We start from the raw sequence: 24,871 nt of genomic DNA on the forward strand, positions 1-24,871 counted from the left end.
AAGCCTTTTTTTCCCTCTCTCTCTCTTGAAACTTTAAAAAGCAGCAAAAGCTTCTCAAATAAGCTTTTTGATGGGCCTTTTGTGAGGTCTCTTCAGGAACTCTGCAGGCCAAGGAAAGGGGGAAGGGCAGAAGTAACTGCAGAGTGCTGGAGATATTTTCCTAACTTGATTCACATCCATTGGTGGGATGCTTATTTCCACTGGAATGTTAGGGTGACATATTCTGGTGACTGACACAGCTGGCTTTGTCCGGTGAGAATTGTTTTTAACTGCCGCTGTCATTGCAACAGATCGCTTGCATGATGAAGGTACCCTGGAATACCCTTGATCTGTCCAAAGGCTTCATAATATTGTTTACATTGCATTTGAATTTGGAGATTAAAGATGTCATGACATTATTTAGATGTTAGGAACGTTCAAAGAAATTTTCAAATTCTTCAGATTCAAAACATCCCTCCAGTTGTTATTCCTTTTAAAAATATTTTTATTGTGAATAATGTATAGTATTTTAATAGCAATTTAAAAAATTTATTTTTATTAGAAAGTCAGATTTACAGAGAGAAGAGACAGAAAGAAAGATCTCCCATCCTCTGATTCACTCCCCAAAGAGCTGCAGTGACCAGAATTGAGCTGATCCAAACCCAGGGGCCAGGAGCTTCCTCCAGGTCTCCCACATGGGTCTACAGTTCCAAGGTTTTGAGCCATCTTTTGCTGCTTTCTCAGATCACAAGCAGAGAACTAGATGGGAAGTGGAGCAGACAGGACACGAACTGGCAATGTACAGGATGCCATGCTTGGAGGTGGAGGATTAGCCAATTGAGCCATTGTGCCAGGTCCCAGAAGTTGTTATTCCTAGGCCTGCTAGTAAAGAATGCAGAATGACATGATATATGATTATATTATTGCTGTCAACATTAATATTGATAGTGTAAATTTTCTGGATTGCAGCTGTCCTGATTTCCTAAGTTCCAAAGTTGAAACTTCCAATGTGATGTGTTTAACTTGGAAGTTACTTCCAAAGATAAACTAATTTTTTTTTTTACAATGTAGAAGTCTATCAATGAGTTTGTTTACTTTTCAAAGACATACCCCTTTTGCCACACCTTAACTGGGATGTAGTATTATTTCTCTCTAAGGGAATAGAGAACTACTTTGCATGGGCAACACTTTGTATATCATGCAATTGCAGGTCTAAAGAATTATTTGACTCTCTTTACTGATTCTGGATCCAGCTGATAAAAATATATTTTGCCTATCTCAAGTACTTAATGTAACTTAAAATAAGGATATTTATGTATGTGTTTAGTATACAGAATTTTAAAATTAGAAATGCATATTTATAGAAGGATCTTCCATTTGCCGGTTCATTCTCCAAATGGCCACAATGGCCAGAGCTGAGCTGATCCAAAGCCAACAACCAGGAGCCTTCTTTGGGTTTCGCCCATGGGTGCAGGGTCCCAAAGACTTGGGCCATCCTCTACTGCCTTCCCAGGCCACAAGCAGAGAGCTGGATGGATAGTGGAGCAGCCAGGACACTGCACTTGAGCCTGGAGGATTAGCATAGTGCCGCCCCTTTATGCATATATTTTGAGTAGACATTTTGAATCAGCATAAGTTCTTGGAAAGTCAGCCCAGGAAAGTATGGTTCACTTGTGGTTGGCTTGGCATAATTTAGCATGGTTTGAGGGAAAACAACATAGTGTGCTGCTCTGTTGCTTTGTTATAGCTGTTCTTAGTCACCTTTGGTAGTAACTGTAGGACCAGAGGAGCATAGATATTTGCAAGGTACAAGTTTCACATTTTCCGCACATTTCCCGCACATTTTTCAGATAAAGGTTGAGCTCTTTGAAACATCAGGCTTTTCTCAGCTCTTACCTGGGTCACTAAACAAAGGCAACCTATTTTTGCCTTGATGCTGAGACACCATGTTATGCTAGAAACCTGGAGCCTTTTACTTAATGTAAAAGATAAAAGAACTGGTTGAGTGTTAACAGTATCTTTAGGGCGCATGAGTGGTTTGGGTGCAGTTAAGCATTACTTAATGCCAAGTCTTAGAAAGATGTTGTCTTTGAACAGAAGATCTTGGAGGTGAAACAAACCAAGAACAGTATCTTTGATCTTGAATGTTTTGTTAACCTTACTGAATGATTTCAGAGAGACATTTTCCCTCCTGTGGGAGGATGAGTGGGAGGGGAAAGTGAAGCAGATAAGGTGGGAGTAGGAGTCAGGGGAGAACTTAGGGCTTCCGGGATGTGGGAGGTCAGAGCCGGCCTTGCTTGCCACTTGTCGGAGCTGCTGGAGAGCAGAGTTTACTTGGTTACGGGAAAATGAGGAAGCGTGGTAGCTTGAGGGAACTGTGCAATCATAGCGTGTTTATCAGCCTTTCCTTCGGTTTTTTTAACATTAAACATTGCCTCCCTTGCTCTCTGTGCCTTGGTTCTTCATTTCTTCAGTCAAATTAGAAAGGCTTTCTTAGTATAGAACTTAGGGAAGATAAACTTCCCTAACTAACAAATGTATTAACTTGAAATAAATGTGAAGATTACAAAACATAATATTGCTGTTAAAATGAGTTTAATTTAAATGATTTATTATTTTGTTTTTGGAGAGTATTTAAAATGAGGCTGAGGTATGTATGATATCTGAATCTGTTTCGCAAACTGAACTAAAAGATCTTTACCTACCACATAGCCCCCTGCAATAATTTAATCTGAGATGAACATCTTTTTTTTTTTAAACATGTTTTTTTTTTTTTTTAACAAGTAATGATTTATTTTTAAGTACTGGAAAGGCAGATCTACAGAGAGTAGAGGAGAGACAGAGAGGAAGACCTTCCATCTGCTCGTTCACTCCTCAAGTAGCTGCCATAGTGGGATCTGAGCCAATGCGAAGCCAGGAGCCAGGAGCTTCTTTTGGGTCTTGCATGCGGGTGCAGGGTCCCAAGGCTTTGGGCCATCCTCTGCTGCTTTCCCAGGCCACAGGCAGGGAGATGGAGGGGAAGTAGAGCAGCCAGGACACGAACCGGCACTCATAAGGGATCCTGGGGCATTAAAGGCAAGGACTTTAGCCACTAGGTTAGTGCGCTGGACCAACATCTTTTATTTCAAAGATTTTATTTTCTTCTATTTCTTTTTTTCAAAGGTTTATTTTTATTTGAAAGGCAGAATTACACAGAGACAAGGGAAGAATCACAGACAGAGAGACAGAAAGGTCTTTTATTCACTGGTTCACTCCCCAGATGGCCACAGTGGTGGGAGCTGAGTTGATGTGGAGCCAGGAGCTTCTTCCACATGAGTTCAGGAGTGCAAAGCCTTGATCCAACCATCCTCAGCTGCTTTCCTACTTTCCTAGGCCAAGAGCAGGGAGCTAGATCAGAAGTGAAGCATCCAGGACTTAGCAGGCACCTGCATGGGATGCTGCTGCTGCAGGCAGAAGCTATTCCTGCTGTGCCATGGTGCCGGCTCCAGGGGACTGTATTTTCAAATGCACCTCCACTTAGGGTTTTCCTTTGCTGCTGTTTTGGTTCCATCCCCCAACTTCCTACTCCTGAAAAAGGGTTATGCTTAAATAGAAAGACTAACAAGGGGAAATACAGTCCTTTGCTTTTTGAGTCCTCTTTTTTCTTTAGGTAAAGGTTTAAGTTGTAGGTCCCAGCATAATGGCTCAGTGGGTAATTTCTCCCCTTACAAGTGCCGGGATCCCATATGGGTACCAGTTAATGTCCTGGCTGTTCCACATCCCATTGAATTCCTTGCTTGTGGCCTGGGAAAGTCGTGGAGGACAGCCCAACTCCTTGGGACCCTACACCCATGTGAGAGACCCAAAAGGAGCTACTGGCTCCTGGCTTTGGATCGGCTCGGTTCTGGCCATTGTGGCCACTTAGGGAGACAAATAGCGAATGGAAGATCTTTCTCTCTGTTTCTGCTTCTCTCCTTACATCTGATCTGCCTTTCTAGTGAAAACAAAGAAATCTTCAAAAAAAAGGGGAGGTGCTTAAAGTTGAGAGTGATTATGTGTAAAGCATATCAGGGTTGGCCAGATGTAGTTTCTTTTTTCCTTGCACTTGGTTGTGTGGCAGCGCTTTTTCTAATTGGAAAAGCTTGTTTAGATGTGGTAGATACTGAAATATTCAGATGAATAGAGTATTAGTTTTTAAAATATTTATAGCTATTTATTATAAATTCTATTTAAATACTTTTGTATTACCAACAAAGTCGTCTTTAGGTATCAATGAAATTATAAAATTTGAGTGTATTTGACTAGCAGTTATGTTTTAGAAATGAAAAAATAGAAAAAATATTGGTTAGATACACTTATATTGACTTCACATTCTCCCCTTTGTTTGCTTGTTGATATATTATACAAAATGTTTTAATTCTAAAAAATAGTAAACTTTTAAGCATTTGTGAGAAATAACTTGCTACTAAATATTTTTTGTCCTATTAGGCAAGTTCTGTGGCTTTATTCCCAGCCCTAGTTATTGCAGAGTGAACCAGCAAATGGAACACTTCTGTATTCTTAGCCTTCCAAATAATAAGTAAATTAAAAAAAAAATTTGAATGTCAATTAAGTGTATTGTACCATGATGTGAATCAAGAGAATAAAAAATGGCTGTGTCTCTGAGCAAATATTAAAGTGAAATTATCCAGGCACTGTAGATTTCATTCATTTTACATTTGCACTTGATTTGGAAAAACATGGCTTTAAAAAATTAAATCTGGGCCCGGCGGCGTGGCCTAGCGGCTAAAGTCCTCGCCTTGAACGCGCCGGGATCCCATATGCCGGGATTAGAACACGCTGGTTCTAATCCCGGCAGCTCCACTTCTCATCCAGCTCCCTGCTTGTGGCCTGGGAAAGCAGTTGAGGATGGCCCAAAGCTTTGGAACCCTTCTGCCTTGTGGGATGCCTGGAAGAAGTTCCTGGATCCTGGCTTTGGATTGACATAGCATCGGCCGTTGTGCTCACTTGGGGAGTGAATCATTGGAGGAAAGATCTTCCTCTCTGTCTCTCCTCCTCTCTGCAGACCTGACTTTGTAATAAAAAATAAATAAATCTTTAAAAAAAATTAAATCTAGGAATTCAGTATCTTAGAATTATTTCTTTTTCTTGAGTATGCATTATTTACAGTTTTGTGTGTTTTTTTGCTTTAAAATATTCATTAATTTTTATTAGAAAGGCAGATTTACAGAGAGAAGGAAAGACAGATCTTCCATCTGCTGGTTCATTCCCCAAATGATCATAACTGCTGGAGCTTATTAGCCAATCAGAAGCCAGGAGCCAGAATCCTCCTCCAGGTCTCCCACAGGAGTGCAGCATTCCAAAGTTTTGGGCTGTTGTGACTGCTTTCCCAGGCCAAGAGCAGGGAGCTGGAAGGGAAATGGAGCAGCTGGGACATGAACCAGTGCTCATATGGGATCCCAGCACTGGCAAGGCAGGACTTTTTTTTTGTTTGTTTGTTTTGAATTTTCTTTTCTTTTTTTTTAAAATATATATATATTTTATTAATTACATTGCATTATGTGACAGAGTTTCATAGGCTCTGGGATTCCCCCAACCCCTCCCTGTACCCTCCCTCCATGGTGGATTCCTCCATCTTGTTGCTGTATTACATTTCAAATTCAGTCAAGATTCTTTCATTGCAAGAGTATACCAAGCATAGAGTCCAGCATCTTATTGTCCAGGTAAATTCAACAGTTTCTTGGGGAGACTATCTCTGGTCTGAAGGCAGAGCTGGCAGAATATCATCCTGATCAATTTAAAGCCACAACATAACATCAATGACAATTTACAGCATTATTGAATTAATATGACATGGTATTGAGTAACCAATATGTTAAAAAAAATGCAAGTTCTTAACTACATCCTGTGAGTACTTCATTGACATTTCAATTTTAGCTTATATACAGAACCGGCTGCTATACACCTTAAAATGGCTATAGGGTAGTATTCAGCTGTCTCATGTCTATTTTTATTTTAGTATTTAGCAGTTTATAGTGTTGAAGCATAATTTTGCTGAACTTGGCAGATTTTAGGGTAGTCTAAACTGGCTTATAGCTGTAACAAGTCATATGTCAACAATTGAGGTGCAGAACAGTTTTAGGAGGGGTGTGCAGAGGAATCTTCCATACCTTAGTGAGAGGGAGGACTTTAGCTACTAGGCTATCACACTCATATGGGATCCCGGCATTTGGAACACGAAGATTTTTAGCCACTGAGCCATGGTGTCAGGCCCCTATTCTTTTTTTTTTTTTTTTTTTTAAGATTTATTGATTTTTATTGCAAGGTAGATGTGCAGAGAGAAATTATGTAAAAAACGTGAAATTGGCTGGGCGTTTGGAGTAGTTGTTAAAACGTTACTTAGAATGTCCACATCTGTTGTTAGGGTTCTGGTTCTGGTTCCCTTTCTGGCTTCTGCTAGTGCACACCTGGAAGGCAGCATTCATGACTCAAGTGTTTGTCTCTGGCGCTCACATGGGAAATCTGAATTGAGTTCTGAGCTCTTACTTTGGCTTTGATTAGCCAAGGCTGTTGTGGTCATTAAAGTAGTGAATCTGTGGGTGAGAAAATCTGTCTACCTGCCTTCCAAATAAAAATAAAACAAATGGAAAAAATTTATAAAGCTATCAACAAATTGTAGGGTTTTTTTTTAGTTTTCTTTTTGAGATGTCTTTATCTTTATTGGAAAGATAAATAAACAGTGAGAAGGAGATGGAGAAAGATCGACTGTCTGCTGATTCACTCCCCAAGTGGCTGCAGTGGCTGGAGCTAAGCTGATCTGCAGTCAGGAGCCATGTGCTATGTTTGGGTCTCTCATGTGGGTGCAGGGTCCTAAGGCTGTGGACCATCCTCCACTGCTTTCCCAGACCACCGAAAAGGAACTGGATGGGAAGTGGAGCAGCCAGGACATGAACTGCTGCCTGAATGGGATCCCTGCATATGCAAGGGAGAGTTTAGTCACTAGACTGTTGAGTCAGATCTGCTGTATTTCTTTGTTGTTGTTGTTGTTGTTAAAGATTTATTTATTTTTGTTGGAAAGCAGGATTACGAAGAGAAGGGGAGACAGAGAGAACTTCCAAATGGACACAGCTGTCAAAGCTGAGATGATCCAAAGCTACAAACCAGGAGCTTCCTCTGGATCTCCCATGTTGATGCATGATCCGGAGGACTTGGGCCATGCTTCACTGCTTCCCCAGGCCACAGAGAGCTGGATGGAAAGTGGAGCAGCCAGGATGTGAACTGGCACTCATATGGGATGCCAGTGCTTGAAGGTGTAGGATTAGCCATTTGAACCATTATGCTGGCCCTCAATTTTAGTTTTTTGATAAGCATTTATATTAAAACTAAATAGTTTATTTTGTTTATTTAATTGAGACATGCCGTAAGTTAATTCATACTTGTCACATAGCCTTGTTAATCTATTTCTCATGTTCTCCCATGGTTTGTCCTTCTGGACATTTACAGTTCTCACATTGTATGAGAAAATTGTTTTGTTTACTGTTTATACCTATTACATTTTTAGTTTATCCTAAATTTGGAATACAGACATCTCTAAACCTCATTACTAGGCCAGCATGTGAGAATAAAATAAAAGGGAAAAGCACTTCAGGTGCTATTAAGAATATTGACATTGCTAAATTTAACTTACTTTAAAACCACTATAGAACGGGTATTTTGTTCTTCATTTGTGCAGTTTTGATCCTTGAAAGCAGAGGTGTGTTAAGGTCATGCATTGTATCTATTGCAGTTGCTTTAATGGCACATAACAAAAATGAAAATTTGACAGTTGGTGACGTTAATATTTTCAGGTGTACTTAACTTTGAATTCTGGGAAATGGGCATACAGTTTAGATGGTGCTCGGTGCACCTGCCCTATGGGAATGCTGAGGCTTGACTCCTGGTTTACTCCCGGTTCCAGCTTGGTGAGACTGTAGCCCTGCCATCTGGATGGGAGATTTGGTGGTGCTTCTGTCTCCTGGTTTCTGTCTGGCCTCGCCCTGGCTGTAGCAAAGGATTTGAAAAGTGAATTGCTTCTCTAAATAAACAAACAAGCAAAGCAATAGTGTTTGCAAACTCCGAGCATAACATCAATATTTTTCCAATAGCATTGAATAAAATGCTTCGTTGTCCCATATTAGCCTACTGTGGCATTTCTGGGACTATTGCTAGTCAGCATTCTGTACTTTGTGCAATATTTCTTATCTGAAGGTATGCTTAACTTGAGATTATTTCCCATTACTTTGGTTTAAAGAAAATGAAATTTGAGCCTATTTTATAACCTGCTAGAAGCTAATGATTTGGTAAAGATAATATTTAAAAACATAAAAAAGTATATGAACTCTTTGTTCAGGAATCATGCATATTTAAAGTACAAAATAAGGGCTGATGTTGTAGTGGAGCGGGTTAAACCACTGCATGCAGGCCTGGCTACCATGTTGGTGTGCAGGTTTAAGTCTGTTGAGCTTCCTGTATATGTGCTGGGAACACAGGCAGATGGCCCAAGTGTTTGGGCTCTTGTCATTTATGAGAGCCCTGGGCTGTGTCCTTGTTCAGTCCTGGCTGTTGGGAAGTAGACCAGCAGATGGAAGATCTCTAACTGCTTTCATATAAATCAATCTTTTTTTTTTTTAAGATTTATTTTATTTTCATTGGAGAGAGAGATATACAGAGAGGAGGATAGACAGAGAGGAATATTTTCTGTCCGATGATTCACTCCCTAAGTGACCACAATGGCCGGAGTTGCACTGATCTGAAGCCAGGAGCCCAAGGCCTCTTCCGGGTCTCCCACATGGGTGCAGGGTCCCAAGACTTTGGCCCATTCTTGATTGCTTTCTCAGGCCACAGCAGGGAGCTGGATGGGAAGTGGGACTGCTGGGATATGAACCAGTGCCCATATAGGATCCTGGCGCGTGCAAGGTGAGGACTTTAGCCACTAGGCTACTATGCTGGGTCCAAATCAATCTTTTTGTAAAATAAAGTACATAATTGACACAAAGAAATAAAATATATTATAAAAGTAGTCAATTATGGACATGCTATACTTTGCCTGTATGCTGCAATTAATAATTTTGACTGAATAGCTTGACATGTGCTTGACCAAGTATCTGTGAATGTGTCATAAATATACTTATTAAAAAGTTTTATTTCTTTGGAAGGAAGAGTGACAGTGATCTTCCATTTGCTGGTTAATTTCCCAGGTAGCTACAACAATTAAGTGGCGGCTTAACTCATTGTACCTCACACATGCACTTGACTTTCCCAAATCCTGGTCTGTTGCCCTGCTTGTCTCTGGTGAGTCTGTTTCCTGCAGAGTGGTCTGGAGGCATGTGCTGCTTCCTGTTTTCCAAGCCTCTGCCTCCTGTGCACTCTACCATCCGAACTCTGTGTTTTCATTGCTTTCTCGAGAATTGCTGTGTTTTTGTCCCACCAGTGTTACTGTTTTCTGTGTAGGTTTTGGCTTCTATTGTGCTTTTCAGCATTTTCAGCTTGCTCAAGAACTTCAGGTTCCCTTTCCACAACCCGGACACCACCCTGCCTTTTAACCTGCTGAAGCATCTGGGGACTAAAGCAGCTGAGTTGTAATTGTGCCTTCTCAATACTATGTGTCTTACTTTTTCCCTTTTTTCTAAATTTTACTTGTTGTGGTGGTTGTTGTTAGTTAAAAGATTTATTTAGTCACAGTTTAAAACATGTCTGGCTGTTGGGTAGAAATCACGTTCTTTGTGTGTAGCAGTTGCATAGATTCTCTCTTCTCTCTTCTTTTTTTGAGTCCAGCCGCTTCACTTACAGCCCAGCTCCCTGTCTTTCCAAGCCGTTAGCAAGGAGCTGGATTGAAAGTGGAGCAGGCAGGACTCAAAATGGCACCCATATGGGATGCTGCCTCCAAAAACGCTAATGTGATACATTTTGTTATAAAACCGTGTTTTGTTGTATTTACCTTATTACCATGAAATTATTATCTCATTTGGGATACTTTATAGCCTCTTGTATAAATATTTGAGAGTAGTATGAGGTTAATTTTGATCAAGAAGAGATTCTAAGGTAACGAGATTGCAGCGTTTTCCGGTGATGTAATTACTCTTAGTGTTTAACGCCATGAGGTTAGCAGCTAACCTTAATTGTGAGCTTAAGGTGTGTTACTTATTAGTTGCTTATGCAACTCCAAACTGAATTAAACTTTCTTACTGCTCTTTTTATGGTGATGGAGTATATTTAAATTTGAAGAAATAGGTTTCATTGTAATTCTGATGTGTACAAGTTTGGGTGCCTTGTGTGGGCGGGCTGTGGAGCTTTTTATGTTAATATAACAAAGGCAGTTTTTCCTCTGAAGCTTTCAGAGGAAAAAGTCCCTTTCTAAGTAAGTTCCTTATCAATTTGCAGTTTTAGTTCTACAGTTTATTACAGGGAACTCAACAGTGTGTCACTTTAAAAAGTTAATGATTAGAGGTAAACAGAAAGTAGTTCTAATAGAGTTCTGAGAATCCAATGTCCTTTCCTGTTCGGATACTGTTCTGAGAAGCTGTTTGTTTTCTTTCCCCCTTAGCTTTTGCAAATTACTTTTTTTTTTCTTGGTGTTCTTAAGAGATTTGGGGATCTCTGCCTTAACCCTTTCCTCAAGTTTTGCCATGAAAGTAAGAAAGACATCTATATTTCTCTGAAGACAGCCTGGTTTGCATTTTTTCTGATTCTGGCTTGATACCAGAGCGTGTTTCCTGGGGCTCTTGTGAAAGAAGGTCCTTGACTCTGACAGTTCAACCCTGAAATATAAAGAACAGTGCCTCCATACTCCAGTGATTTTTGGAGGTACTTCATTCAGGCAGTCGTCATTCATCTTACTGGTTTTTTGAACTTTTAATCTATTATTCTGGAATGAGTTCTTGTTCAGCTAATGTAGAATGTTTGCTATTGGATATACAAAATAAAATCTTAAAGTTGTTTCGAGTAGATCAAATATTTGATACGTTTTGAAGAAATTGACCTTTGATTGTGCAAATATCCATTTAGAATTTTGAATTACCTCTTATGGACACTCTGTTAGTCAGCAGAACTTTTTCCTTTGTACTGCTACAAAATCCGCTGTCAATAGTGGATATTCACTCAAATTGTTAATCTAAAATCTGACTTCCTCTGTTGATTTCAGTTGTTTCAGAGGTAGGTTTGGGTGGGACTCCGCTGGTAAGAATTTTAGTGTTTTGTGTTTAAGTTTGTCTATACACTGATTTTTATAAGAAATTTTTGTGGTGATTCCTTTTTTGACAGATTTTTCTTTAAAATAGAAAATGAGCACATTTGGCTTTCTAGGAAGGCAGATTTCGTCACCCAAAGTTATAAAACTTTATCTTATATTGCTTTTCCTAATACTCCATTGGCAGGAAGTGGTCATTGTATAAAGAATGTAACTAAAAAGTATGCTTTTGTACTTAAGTATTATAAATTGAATTTGAAATGTTATGTTTACTTCAAGGAAGAGTATTGACTGTTTACCTGTAGCCAACAAGTTGTATTTCCATTTTTTTATATAATTTTAAGCAAGTGAGGAAATTATTTTATTAAAAGTGATTCTTATGTACATTTCTTGGAATTAACCTTTTTCTAGACTTGTTAAAGGACAGATTCATATTGGTAGGGTGAGTTCTGGCACTTTTGATCTGTCCAAACAGGTTATTTTCTGTTCCAAACGTTGGAGCATTTCGCTAAGTCAGATGAAGCTTGTTATTTAATGTGCTGATTCGTGTTATAGTCAACACATTCTCTAGATGCTTTGTCCACAATACTGCTGGAAAACACCCAAGACTCTAGTATTTCCAAATAAATGTGTTGTAGCCATTCAGATAAAAGGTTTATGAAGTTTTACAATTGGTAGTGCACATTTATGTGAATGTGTTTCATATGAAAATGGCGTAGCATATGTATTTTAAATCAGGTAATTGGGAAGTTAGATAAACTAACTACAGGCTACTTTTTATTGACTGATTATTGTCGGTTATTGTATTGTATACTTTGTGTAGGTTAGTACTGTGGTTCTCTGTGTTCTCAAGATTGAAAGTCTGGGACCCACACTTGGCACAACACTTAGCTGCCTCTTCGTATGTCCACATCTCATGTTGGAGTGCTGGTGTTAGTTCCTGCAGCCCTGCTTTATGATCAGTGGCTTGGTAATGCCTTCTGGGAGGCAGCAGCTGATGGAGGGCTCCTGACACCTATTTGGGATTGCCAGATGGAATTCCTGGCTCCTGGCTTCAGCTTGTCCTAGCCCTGGTCGTTGCAGCCATTTGGGAAGGAAACCAATGGGCAAATCTTCCCTTCGATCAGTCACCGCTTTTCAAATATATAAGTCAATCTTAAAAAAAAAAAAAAAACGGGGAGGGGGATTCTTTAAATGGTCAGAGGGTATTGGCTGTCATACTTGCCATTCTATTTTTAGTTTTTATTGATTTGAAGCGATTATGTAATGACCAAGAGCTGCAAATGCTATGAGGAATCAATTACTGCCAATACTGGTACTGCCAATACTGGTGGTGACCACATCCCAAGTCTTTATCTGCATTCAGTAAAAGAATTCAACATGTGAGCCCAACTAGCCGTATTAGTAACAAGGCTGTCCGAGCTTAACAAAAATGCGCTTGACAGACGAGGCATCCCAGCAAAGTGCCAAGCCACGCATTCAGATTGGAGTTTTTCTAGATGTGTGTATAAACCCATTAGTTCTCTTCCCTCCTCCCTGCTCTGCTGGCTACAAGGCTTTGTGGGCATTTGGAATTCAAGAAATTCCGCCTACGACTTTATGAGCACAGTGTTATTGGAACTAATAATCCCTCTAACTCAGGGCACAGAAGATTTTCCTAAACTGCCTGGCCTTGGGAAGCGGCTGTGACCTAACTCAGTGTTATGGTTTGGGCAAGATTTTTGATGCACTAATGCTGATCTGTTTGCTAGACTTGCTTCTTTCAACTACACAGAATTCCATTTTTAATTGTACCTTCCCTCTCACATGTGTAGGCTAACATCTACCTTGCCACCTAGTGATGCTTTAATTTTTATTTATTAATTAGAGGGAAAGGCAAAGGTAAGAGTGCTCACACACTGATTCACACACTGCAGTGGTATTGGACTGGGCCACCTGCTTCTTGCCCCAGTCCGTATTGGTGGGAAGTTGGAATTGGACATTTGATCAAGAATCAAAGCAAGATACTTGATATGGTGTGTTTGGACTGCCTTGGCCAATTCCCACCCCAATAATATGTATACTAATAGAAAGAAAAGCTCGTGCCTACTACTTGTGGTGATTACTGTTTAAAAAACCAGTATTGGCAGATGATCCCAGGAACTCATTGTGTATCTGACTCTAGATTTTTGTTGTTCTGGGTTGGGCCTAAGATACTCAACTGTTTTTTCACAAGACAGTGACCAGAAAATAGCATTGTTCAGGAAATGTATTGGGTGGTGGATTTTTGACCTAGCTGTTAAGCTGCTGACTAGAATGCCCACATTTGATTGGAGTGCTTGGATTCAAGTTTTCCCGTATGTGATAGCATAAGGTATTTCAGGGGCTGTTTAAATATTCGGCTGACGCCTACATCAATTTAATTTTGAGACATTTAAGCTTTGTGAGGAAATTCAAAATACTAGAAAGGATATTACAGTATCAAGCAGTTTTTAAAAACATGTATTAATTTATTGATTATTTAAAAGACAGATTTGCAGAGAGAAGGAAAGACACAGAGGTTTTCCGTCCTCTGATTTGCTCCCCAATGGCTGTAACTGAGACCTGGGCAGCTCTGAAGCTGGGAGCCAGGAGCTTCATCTGGGTTTCCAAATGGGTGCAGGGGCCCAGACAGTTAGGACATCCTCTGCTGCTTTTCCAGGTCATTAGTAGGGAGCTGGAGCTGAAGTAGAGTGGCCAGAACACAAACCAGTGCCTGTTTCTGATGCTGGAACCACAGATGGAGGCTTGAGACTCCATACCATGGTGCTGGCTCCTCTAATGGTATTCAGTTATATCATAAAATGATATGTGGTGGTTGAGTCCCAGCCAATCCAGTTGTAATCCAGTTCTGTGCTATTGGGCCTGGGAAGGCAGCAAAAGATGGCTCAAGAGCTTGGGCCACTACCATTAGATGGGGGAGATCCAGAATGAGTCCCGTCACTGGTCATGGTGGCCATTTTGGGAATGAATAGTAGATAGAAGAGTTCTCTGTCTTTCCTCACATTATTACTCTTTGAAATCAGCAAATATGTTCAAAACATGAAATGATTTCTGAATGAAACATTGTCAATGCCTTGGTATTCTTTTCTGTTGATTGATGTATGTCAAAACATTCTAAAGATTAAAAAATAATTTTTTTCTAAGTATATTTATGAAAGCAAATCTGTAACTGTAAGCATAAGCTAACAGTTTTACACAAAACTAAATTTTGGATAACGTCTTTAGCTTGAAGACTTGTGGTATGTACAGATCAGTTTCATGTGAAGCAAGGACCACCTGTCTGACCTCGTGCAATCAGGATGTCGTCATTTGTGCACAAACTAGGACTTTGGTGAAGTTGATGTTTGCAATATTCTGTCAAGGTGAACAAGTTTGAAAAGATTTGTGAGTTTATGTAAAATAATGGGGAAAGGAAAATAAAGAATAATGAGAGGTTTTATTCATTTAATCCTGGTGTAGGCTATGTGATGAGTGCAAAGTACTTAAAAACAGCCCAGTTTCTATTTGGCCTGGTAGTTAGGTTGATTCTGTTAACTGTGATCATTGTTAAGTATTTAATTCATTTAAAATGCAGAATAAGAGAAATGGAGAGACAATGAGCTCTTCCATCTGTTGATTTATTCCCCAGATGTCTTCAAGTATTGCAATGGGACAAAGTTGAGCCAGTAGCTTTTTCCAGGTCTCCCACATTGGTGGCAGGGGCCCACACACTTGGGCCATCTTCAGCTGCTTTTTCCTAGGTCATAAGCAGGAAGCTGGATCAAAAGTGGAGTAATTGGAACATGAACAGTGTTTATGTGGGATGCTGCTATGCCACAACACAGGCCTCACTTCAGATTTTGTAGAAGATTTTGTTTATTTCATTTTACTTGGAAGGCTGTGCTCTCCTTTGCTAGTTCACTCTACAAATGCCTGTGTTAGCCATGGCTGTGCTCTACTGAAGCCAGGAACCAGTACTCACATGGGTGGCAGGGACCAAAATGATTACCATCTGCTGTCTGCCCAGGGTGTGCATTAGCAGGAGGCTGGGTTTGGAGCTGAGCCTGTGCTTGAACCAGGCACTCTGGTACAGAGTACAAACATAGCAAGAGATGCTGTAACAGCTGCACTTAACGCCTGCACCAGATCCTGTTCATTGTAAAAAATGATAATGAGGGCTTAGAGCGTAGGCTGCCTTTAAATGTTTCCAAAGTGCTGCAGACATTTCTGCAGGGTTGAAAGACATTCTAATAGTGCTGAAAGCTCTTTTCTCGGAATGATTACATTTATTACTTATTTGCTTATAAAAATGCTTGGTGAAGGCCACCTTGTCTAAAGGGCTTTTACTTATCTAGAAAAGGGCTTTTACTTATCTAGATGTATCTTACATCTGTCAAGTGTCCCATACCCAGAATGTGTCAGGATAAAGACCAAGAAGCATTGTACTCAGATATGAAAGTTTGTTTTGGTGCTTAGTATGTTTATAACTACTTTTGCTTTACATAGATAAGAGAAGTGTGAATTTTGGATCAATTATTTTACTAGAGTTTAGTGAAGAATACTGGGAATCTGTGGTAGGAGATGAAAAGTTGTTAGGTCAAGGAACTAGAGTGCAACATTTGAGGACTGAACATGAGTGGCTGTATTGATATGAGCAGCTCAGATCTTAGGGTTTGAGAAAAGCCAAGAACTGGAAGCCGTGAGAGAGGACTTGATGTAGGTAAAGGAGAAAATTTGCTTATAGACAAGGACAGGTATATAAAATTGTCTGTGACTTTGCATAATATTTCAAAATTTGGGCCAGGCAGCATGGTCCAGTGACTAAAGTCCTTGCCTTGAATGCGCCAGGATCCCATATGGGCGCTGATTCTATCCCGGCAGCTCTACTTCCCTTCCAGCTCCCTGCTTGTGGCCTGGGAAAGCAGTCGAGGACAGCCCAATGCTTTGGGACCCTGCACCCGTGTGGGAGACCTGGAGGAAGTTCCTGGCTCCTGCTCCAGATCAGCACAGCACCAGCCATTGTGGTCACTGGGGAGTGAATGATCGGACGGAAGATCTTCTCTGTCTCTCCTCCTCTCTATATATCTGACTTTGTAATAAAAATAAATAAATCTTTAAATTTTTTTTTCAAAGTTTTCTATATACCTGAGGTATGTAGAGTAATCAAAACCATGGATAAAGTAGAATGGGTGCCTAGCAGGAGGGAGAATAGGAAGCTAGTGTTTAATTAACACAGAGTTTCATTGTGATTCCTGAGGAGGAATAATGTTTTGGAGATGGATGGTGGTGATAGTTATCTAACAATTTGAATGAACTTGATGTCATGAGACCAGTTAAAATGGATAAAATGTTAAGTTTTTTTTTTTTTTTTTTTAATTGGGGATTCAGATATAGAGAGGAGGAAAGACAGAAAGATCTTCCATCTCCTGGTTCACTCCCCAAGTGACTGCAACGGCCAGGGCTGGACCACTTACAGTCCAGTTCCTTGCCAAGGTACCTGAGAAAGCAGAAGGTGAAGGCTCAAGTGCTTTAGTCCTTTGCCACCAGTGTGGATGATATGGGAGATCTGGGTGGGGTTCCAGACTCCTGACTTTGTTGTACCCTCTTCCCCTTCTAAGATTTATTTATTTCTAAAAGGCATATTTATGAAGAGAAGGAGAGAGAGAGGGAGGGATCCTCTATCTTGGATCACTTCCCAAATGGTTGGAATGGCCAGAGTTGGACCCATCTGAAGCTGGGAGCCAGAGCTTCTTCCAGTTCTCCTGTGTGGGTACAGGGGCCCAAAGTCTGGGACCATATTACATTGCCTTCTCAGACCGTAAGCAGGAAGCTGGATTGGGAAGTGGAGCATCTGGGACTTGAACCAGCACCTATGTAGGATGACGGCATTGGCAGGCAAAGTAGTCTGTTACGCCACTGTGCCATCCCCTAAAATAGTAAATGTTATGATATACATTTTACCACAATTTTTAAAAAGGAAAAGATTTTAAAAATGGAGATCTGAACAAGTACAAGAAGAAATTTGGCCAAGGAGAATATAATTCACTCTCTTTTCTTGAATCTAAATGTAATGTTAGAGTACACTTAAAAGAACTCTGGGTTTGGGCCTAGCACAGTAACCTAGCAGCTAAAGTCTTTGCCTTGAACATGCCAGGATCCCATATGGATGCCAGTGCTAATCTTGGTGGCCCCACTTCCCCTCCAGCTCCCTGCTTGTGGCCTGGGAAAGCAGTCGAGGTTGGCTCAAAAAGCCTTGAGAACTTGCACCCATGGGGGAGACCTGGAAGAGGCTCCTGGGTCCTGGCTTTGGATTGGCACAATACCACCTGTTACGGTCACTTGCGGAGTGAATCAATGGATGGAAGATCTTCCTGTCTCTCCTCTTCTCTGCATATCTGATTTTGAATATAAATAAATAAATGTTTTTTTTTTTTAAAGAACTCTGTTCAATATAAACTAACTCAGAAATTGTGTGTTGCTAATAGATGGAATGTGTTAGTGGAGTATTTCTCTGTTCCCTCTATCTTCAGAAGGTCTGATATGTGTAATAAGAAGAGGCATACAAATATACCTCACTGTGGTTTGTAGTGGTCAGATCCATGACTGTGGGTGTGAGTTTTGGTTACATGGCTGGTTTGGTAATTGTCAAAGTACGTGAACAATTTGGATAGAGTTCATGTGGGACTTACAGTGTGTTCGAGGATTTGACAGTAAGGTCCATGTCAGTCCACTTAGGCTGCTACAATAGTACTTGGATTTGATGATTTAGAATAGATGCAAATATGCTACCTGCAGTCCTGGAAGTCCAGGATGTAGGAGACAGCAGAGCCAGTGTCTGGTGAGGGATGACATCTTTCAGCTCTATTCTCACATCATAGAAGGGGTGGACACATCTGAACCCAGGGGCCTCCCAAATGCTTTGGGTAAAGGCACTGGCTAATTTCAGCGTAAGAATTTGAGGGCAACACAGGCAACAGAAGATGGAAGGGAGATTATCACACCTGAGGAATGAAAGAAAGCTTTGTGGGTTTTCATTCAGGTTGGGGACATGCATGTTTAAAGTGCAAAATAAGGGCTGGGGTTGCAGTAGACTTGGTTAAGCCACCACTGGCATAACATATTGGAGTACAGGTCTGAGTCCCAGCTGTGCCACTTTCCATTCTGCTCCCTGCTAATATACCTGGTAAGACAGTGGAAGATGGCCTTTTTACTTTTACCTCTGCCTCCCAGGTGGAGGAACTTGCTGGAGATCTTGGTTTTCTGCCTTTTCTTTGCCCAGGATCTGACTGTTGGGGCTCCGTGGGTAATAAGCCAATGAATGAAGGTCTCTCTGTGCACCTGTTCCTCTTTCTGCCTTTCAAATAAATATTTAAGCAACTTCATTCCTTAATCAACTGATAAGAACAAATGACAAAGTGTTGAATAATGTAGTTGTAGAGGAAACTAGCATCTATTACAGTGAAAAATAATAGGGAGAAGTATTGTAGCAGATGATACTTTGGGATGTATGTGATTCCTCAGTTCCCAGGAATCCAGTACTCTAACATTCATTGGTATCATATGTAAGATATTCTTATCAGCTATTGATTCTACAACGGACATTAGTGAAAAAGATGTAATACTTGAATATGGCACGGATGAGTTGATTAGTAATGTGCAGTTTCTGTGATGTATCGTTAACTGTCACCACCTCTACTTTCTTCTGATAATATTGCTAGCTTCCTCCCTCATGACATTTCTGTCATTGATTATGTTCTAAAGTCTTTTTCTTTGTGATTGTTCTGATAGAGCATAGTGGTTGAGACTTGGTGAGGAATGGTGACTTTTTTTCATAGTTTCTGTTGGTTGCCATGGTTGGGGCTGATTGCTTGTTTTCTGTCTTGGTCTGTTGGGAGAGAAAGTTTAGGAACAACAGGATTCAGAAGTTGCAACACTTTAATTTCTTTGAATCAGTTACTTAGCATTTCAGCTGTTATTCAAATAATACCTTAATTTGTGAATCAGAGAATGGGTTGAGCTAGAGTGGTGTGCGTTGGTTCTGTTCCCTGGTATTCTGTCTCTTGTGTTTTCAGATGTGAGGGCCTGAATTGAGAGGGCTAGAATTGGACTACCCTTTGTCCAGATAAGGTGTCAGATTTTGTTGGCTAGGTATCCTAGGGAGTGCCTATGCCTGGACCACACCTCTGGTCTATTCAGTCAGGACTTTTCCAGGGTAGAGTTTGAAGTGTGTATTTGTTCATTAAGAAAAAATGCAAACATATTTAAAATTAGGGGTTTTGTGAGCTTTTTAAAAATGTTTTATGGCAAATCTGATTTTATCCCTAGCTCCATCCACATTGTCCTGTTCTGTATTTCTTGAAGCAAAGCCCAAATTCTGTTCCCTTGTTTTTCTTTTGAAAAGTATCCTATTTCATTTTTTAAAAATATTTTACTTGAAAGAGTTGCAGAGAGGAGGAACAGAAAGGGGAAGGGAAGTTTAATCAACTAGTTCACTACCCAGAAAACCCCAGTTGCTGGGACTGGAGCAGCCAAAGACAGGAGCCAGGAGCTGCTTCTGGATTTTCTGCGTAGATTGTTGAAGTCCAAGCTTTGGGCATCTACTGCTGCTTTCCCCAGGGGACTAGCAGGAAGCTGGATCAGAAGTGACCAACTGGGATACAACCCAGCACCCATATGGGAGGCTGGAGTTGTAGGCAGTGTTTTAACTCACTACCCCATGATGCTGGTTCCTGAATTGAAGAATTGATGTTTGTGATTTGTTAAAATAATAGGGGGGGCATTATTAATGTATATTTTTGAATATGGAAAATGAAAGTATTTTGAAAATCATCGAAACATCCGACTTTAGTTGAACACCAATTCCATATCCTGACTGCTTTGATTCAGGCCTACTGACAAAGAGGTTTATATAGTGACAGTTGCAGTGTGATGTGATGCGTGGAGTGTGGGTGAGCACACAGAGACTGAGATCCCCGAGTGCTCAGCTCTTCCTGGAGGGTGATTTCTGAGTGTGTATGTGGTAGGAAAGACATCAGTAAGAAAGTATTGACTGGATTGGATCTGAACATGAGGGAGTGTAGCAGGTATTTCCAGGGTGAATGTGCAGAAATGCATTAGATAAAAAAAACATCAAGGCAAAGTGCCTATTTCTGGCTTAGTTGTTTATTTTTACATGATTTTTACAAGGACTTTACAATTAGAGAAATTCCAAGGTAATCATGTGCAAGCAGAAAACGTGGAATATTCTATCAAGTGATAATTCATATCAAATCATTGCTTCAACCTAGACTTACATATGGTTTTCAGAGACTAATTAAGCAGATGGTAGGTTGAATACCTGTTTAATACAGTTTTTCTATTATGTTACTGAGGAATTGTTATTTGTGTGGTTTGAGTTTCTGTGTACAATCGTTGAATGATCTTGTACAAATTCTAAAATAAAGGGATAAGGAAGAAAATTAGATATGGCAGTAAGAAATGTAAGTTCCACATTCATATCTGTGTTAAATCAGAGTCAAATTAATTTGCAAAATTATTGTGTATATAATGATCATGTAATTAGCATATCTTGTATTTTACCTTTAATAACCTCAAATCTTTTTTTATGTGCAGGGATAAAAAACATAGAATTTCATTGTTTTGGAGAACCTTGCCATGTTTTATAGTAGTCTGTATTTTTAAATTTAAATAGACCAAGGACACTTGTTTGTGGGACATATAAAGGCATTTAACCATACAAAGATAAAATTGGGAGGCTATATGAATATTATTGAGTAGAGTCATTAATTTGTAAATAATGCCTTTTGAGATCAAATGCTAGTATATTTAATAAGTTGAATTTTGGATCAGATATTCACAAAATGGGAATATCTTTTGCTTAGCATTGTGACTATATATATATATGTTTTAAATAGATTTAGTTTTTTCTTTTTCCTCTTTGAGGCAGTTCTTGAGCTTCAGATTTAGGGAAATAACTATAAGTTCTGTTTTCATTGTAATTTTGTGTTAGAATGTTTTAGTTTTGCCAAATGTGTGTAATTTAGGGATGTGTAATTTTCCCTTTTGAGGAAAATGATCAACGCATTTGTTTTCTCTGAGATATCTTCACTTTTGTAGTTTCCCAATAAGCATTAATGAGTAAATTAATCTTTATTCTGAATCTGGTTGTTTTTGTAATACTCAAACTGACTGGAATACTAATTGACTAAAATGTAGATTTTGAAGATGTTTATTTTAGATTATAGACTTGCATATTAAAAATCTGTTGCCTGAGATAAAAATATTAATATTTCTTCTTTTTTGTTTGTTTGTTTTTAAAGGTATGGCCTCACAAGTCTTGGTCTACCCACCATATGTTTATCAAACTCAGTCAAGTGCCTTTTGTAGTGTGAAGAAACTCAAAGTAGAGCCCAGCAGTTGTGTATTCCAGGAAAGAAACTATCCACGGACCTATGTGAATGGTAGAAACTGTGGAAATTCTCATCCTCCCACGAAGATACTGTTTAATAGACCTCGAGGACACAACTTTTCGTTGCAGACAAGTGCTGTTGTTATAAAAAACACTGCAGGTGCTACAAAGGTGATAGCGGCTCAGGCTCAGGCAGCCCCGTTGGAGGCACCTCCAGTTGGAGTGTGGCGGAGCAGGTTCCATTTCCTCGAAGGCACCCAGCGATGTGGATTGAAACGCAAGAGTGAGGAGTTGGATAATCATAGCAGCGCAATGCAGATTGTTGATGAATTGTCCATACTTCCTGCAATGTTGCAAACTAACATGGGAAACCCAGTGACAGTTGTGACAGCTACCACAGGAACCAAACAGAGTTGTACCACCGGAGAAGGTGACTATCAGTTAGTGCAACATGAAGTCCTATGCTCCATGAAAAATACTTATGAAGTCCTTGATTTTCTTGGTCGAGGTACTTTTGGCCAGGTAGTTAAATGCTGGAAAAGAGGGACAAATGAAATTGTGGCAATCAAGATTTTGAAGAACCACCCTTCTTATGCACGTCAAGGTCAAATAGAAGTAAGCATATTAGCAAGGCTCAGTACTGAGAATGCGGATGAATATAACTTTGTACGCGCTTATGAATGTTTTCAGCACCGTAACCATACTTGTTTAGTCTTTGAGATGCTGGAACAAAATTTATATGACTTTCTGAAACAGAATAAATTCAGTCCTCTGCCTCTAAAAGTGATACGGCCCATTCTACAGCAAGTGGCTACTGCACTGAAAAAATTGAAAAGTCTTGGTTTAATACATGCTGACCTCAAACCAGAGAACATTATGTTGGTGGATCCTGTTCGGCTGCCATATAGGGTTAAAGTAATAGATTTTGGGTCGGCCAGTCATGTGTCAAAGACTGTTTGTTCGACATATCTACAATCTCGGTACTACAGGTAGGTGACAATTACTGCCAAGATGACTCTTATGTCTATATGTGATAGAAGATTCTGCTTTGGTTAAATACAAGGATACTTAATAAAGTCAAGACAATGGAATTAAAATAAGCTTTAATTTGGTATAAAAACTTCTGAAATCCATTCACATTTTTAAAAAAAAGATTAATTATTTGAAAGGCAGAATTTCAGAGAGAGAGAGAATTTCTTCTGCACTTGTTTACTCTCCAAATGTGTACAATGGTCAGGGCTGGGCCAGATCTTCCACAGGAGTTGCATTGACTCAAGTACAAGGGCCATCTGCTGTTTTCCCAGGTGCACTGGGACTTGAACCTGTGCTCACATGGGATGCTGGAGTAATGCCTGCTCCCGTAATGTTTTCATAATATGCATTCCCATGAACTGAGGACTCTTTAAAAAAAAAGATTTATTTTATTTATTTGAAATGCTAAGTTACAGATTGAGAGGTGACCAGAGATAGGTCTTCATATGCTGGTTTACTCTAAATGCTGTAATAGTCAGGATGAGATCAGGCTGAAGTCAGGAGCCAGAAGCTTATTCCAGGTCTCCCAAGTGGATGCAGGGACATCTTTTGTGTTCCCAGACACATTAGCAGGCAGTTGGATGGAAAGTGGAGCAGCTGGAACTCAAACCAGCACCCAAATATGATGCTAGCACTGTAGGCCATGGTTAACCTGCCATGTTACATGCTGTTCCCTTAAGGGCTCTTTTTTTTCCCCACAAAGATTTATTTATTTATTTATTATCAGAAAGAGAATATCACTTCCAAAAATGGCCACGAAGACCAGAGCTGAGACAGTCTGAAACCAGGAGCAAGGAATTTCTTCCAGGTCTTCCACACAGGTGCAGGCTCCCAAGGCCATCCTCTACTCCTTCCCCAGGCTATAAGCAGGGAGTTGGAAGGGAAGTGGAGCAGCTGGGATATGAACTGGCACCCATATGGGATCCTGGTGCTTGCAAGGTGAGGATTTAGCCATTGAAGCACTGCACAGGCCCGCTATTTTTTTTAAGTTTTATTTGTTTTCTTTGAAAGGTAGATTGTACAAAAAAGGGGAGGTGTAATAGATTTTTCATTTCCCAGTTATTCCCCCAATGGCCACAGTACCCAGAGCTGATCTGAAGCTGGGACCCAGGAGCCTCTTCTGGGTCTTCCAGGTGGGTAGAGTCCCAAGGACTTAGGCTATCAGCCACTGCTTTTCCAGGCAATAGATAGGGAAGTGGATCGGAAGTGGAGTTTCTGAAACACAGACCAGTCCCCATATGGGATGTTGGTGCCACAGGGTGAAAGATTGTCTGGGTCCCATGTTTAGTTGACAATCAAATTTGAGAGAGAGAGGGAGACATTGAGAGATCTTCCATCTGCTGATTCACTCCTCAAATGGCCACAGTGGTCAGGGCTGAGCTGATCCAAAGCCAAAAACCAGAAACTTCTTCTGGGTTTCCAGTGTGGTGCAGGGTCCCAAGGACTTGGGACATTCTCCCAAGGCCACAGATGGAGAGCTGGATCAGAAACAGAACAGTTGAGACTAGAACCAGCACCCATATGGGATGCCAGTGCTTGCAGGTAGAAGATTAGACTGCTGAGCCACCATGCCATCCCCAGTATGATTAACTTAAAAGAAAAATGTAAAAAAAATTTTTAAAAAAATTTTATTTGAAAAGCAAAAAGAAAAAGCAAGCCAGATGTTTGTTCAATGCCCACATGTCGGCAGCAGCTTGGACTGGAACAAGTTGAAGCCAGGAGATGAGAGCTCAATCTGAGTTCTGCACAGGGTTGGCTGACTCAAGCACCTGGTATGTCATGCTGCTTCCAGTGTCTGCATTAACAGGAACCTGGAACTGGAAGGCTGCTTGGGACCTAACCCAGGGCATTGATATGGGATGAAAGAGTTTCATTTTAACAACTATGGTAAATGCTGCCTCTTAAATATCTTTTAGCTTTTAAAACTAAACTGAGGTGCCTTTCTCTGCTTCCAAGAGGCACCCAATCTCCCAGGAGGTGCTTTCCCTTTCCCTCTTCTTTCCACCTTCACCTGGTCACTTTGCAAATAAAACTGGAAAAGAAACAAAAATAAGTTAAACTGATCTTGTCTTGATTTGCTTATGAGTATACCTCAATGCAATTTTCAGGAAATAGAATTAAAAGAAAAGTTTAAGTGGTAGCTTTTATTCTGTCATTTATTTTATTTCAAATGGGACTAGGGAGGGAGGCAGAGAGAGAAAGAAAGAAATGAGAATTTCCAATTTGCTACTTCATTCTCCAAGTGGCTG

The 24,871-nt window shown here is 40.1% G+C and overlaps 1 protein-coding gene across 3 annotated transcripts in view; it reads left to right on the plus strand.

The window, feature by feature from the left end:
* The window catches only part of HIPK3 (homeodomain interacting protein kinase 3), an 88,189-nt gene that overhangs the window by 2,900 nt on the left and 60,418 nt on the right, over nt 1-24,871 (plus strand). For all 3 annotated transcript variants that reach the window (XM_040980062.1, XM_040980064.1, XM_040980063.1), the window contains exon 2: nt 21,502-22,579. In XM_040980062.1, coding sequence (XP_040835996.1) covers nt 21,504-22,579 — 1,076 coding nt within the window. In that variant the 5' untranslated portion in view covers nt 21,502-21,503. The remainder of the gene's footprint in view (nt 1-21,501; nt 22,580-24,871) is intronic.

Source organism: Ochotona curzoniae, unplaced genomic scaffold (genome assembly GCF_017591425.1).
Source record: "Ochotona curzoniae isolate NIBS_2020 unplaced genomic scaffold, NIBS_Ocur_1.0 contig_3432, whole genome shotgun sequence".
NCBI classification, from domain to species: Eukaryota; Metazoa; Chordata; class Mammalia; order Lagomorpha; family Ochotonidae; genus Ochotona; species Ochotona curzoniae.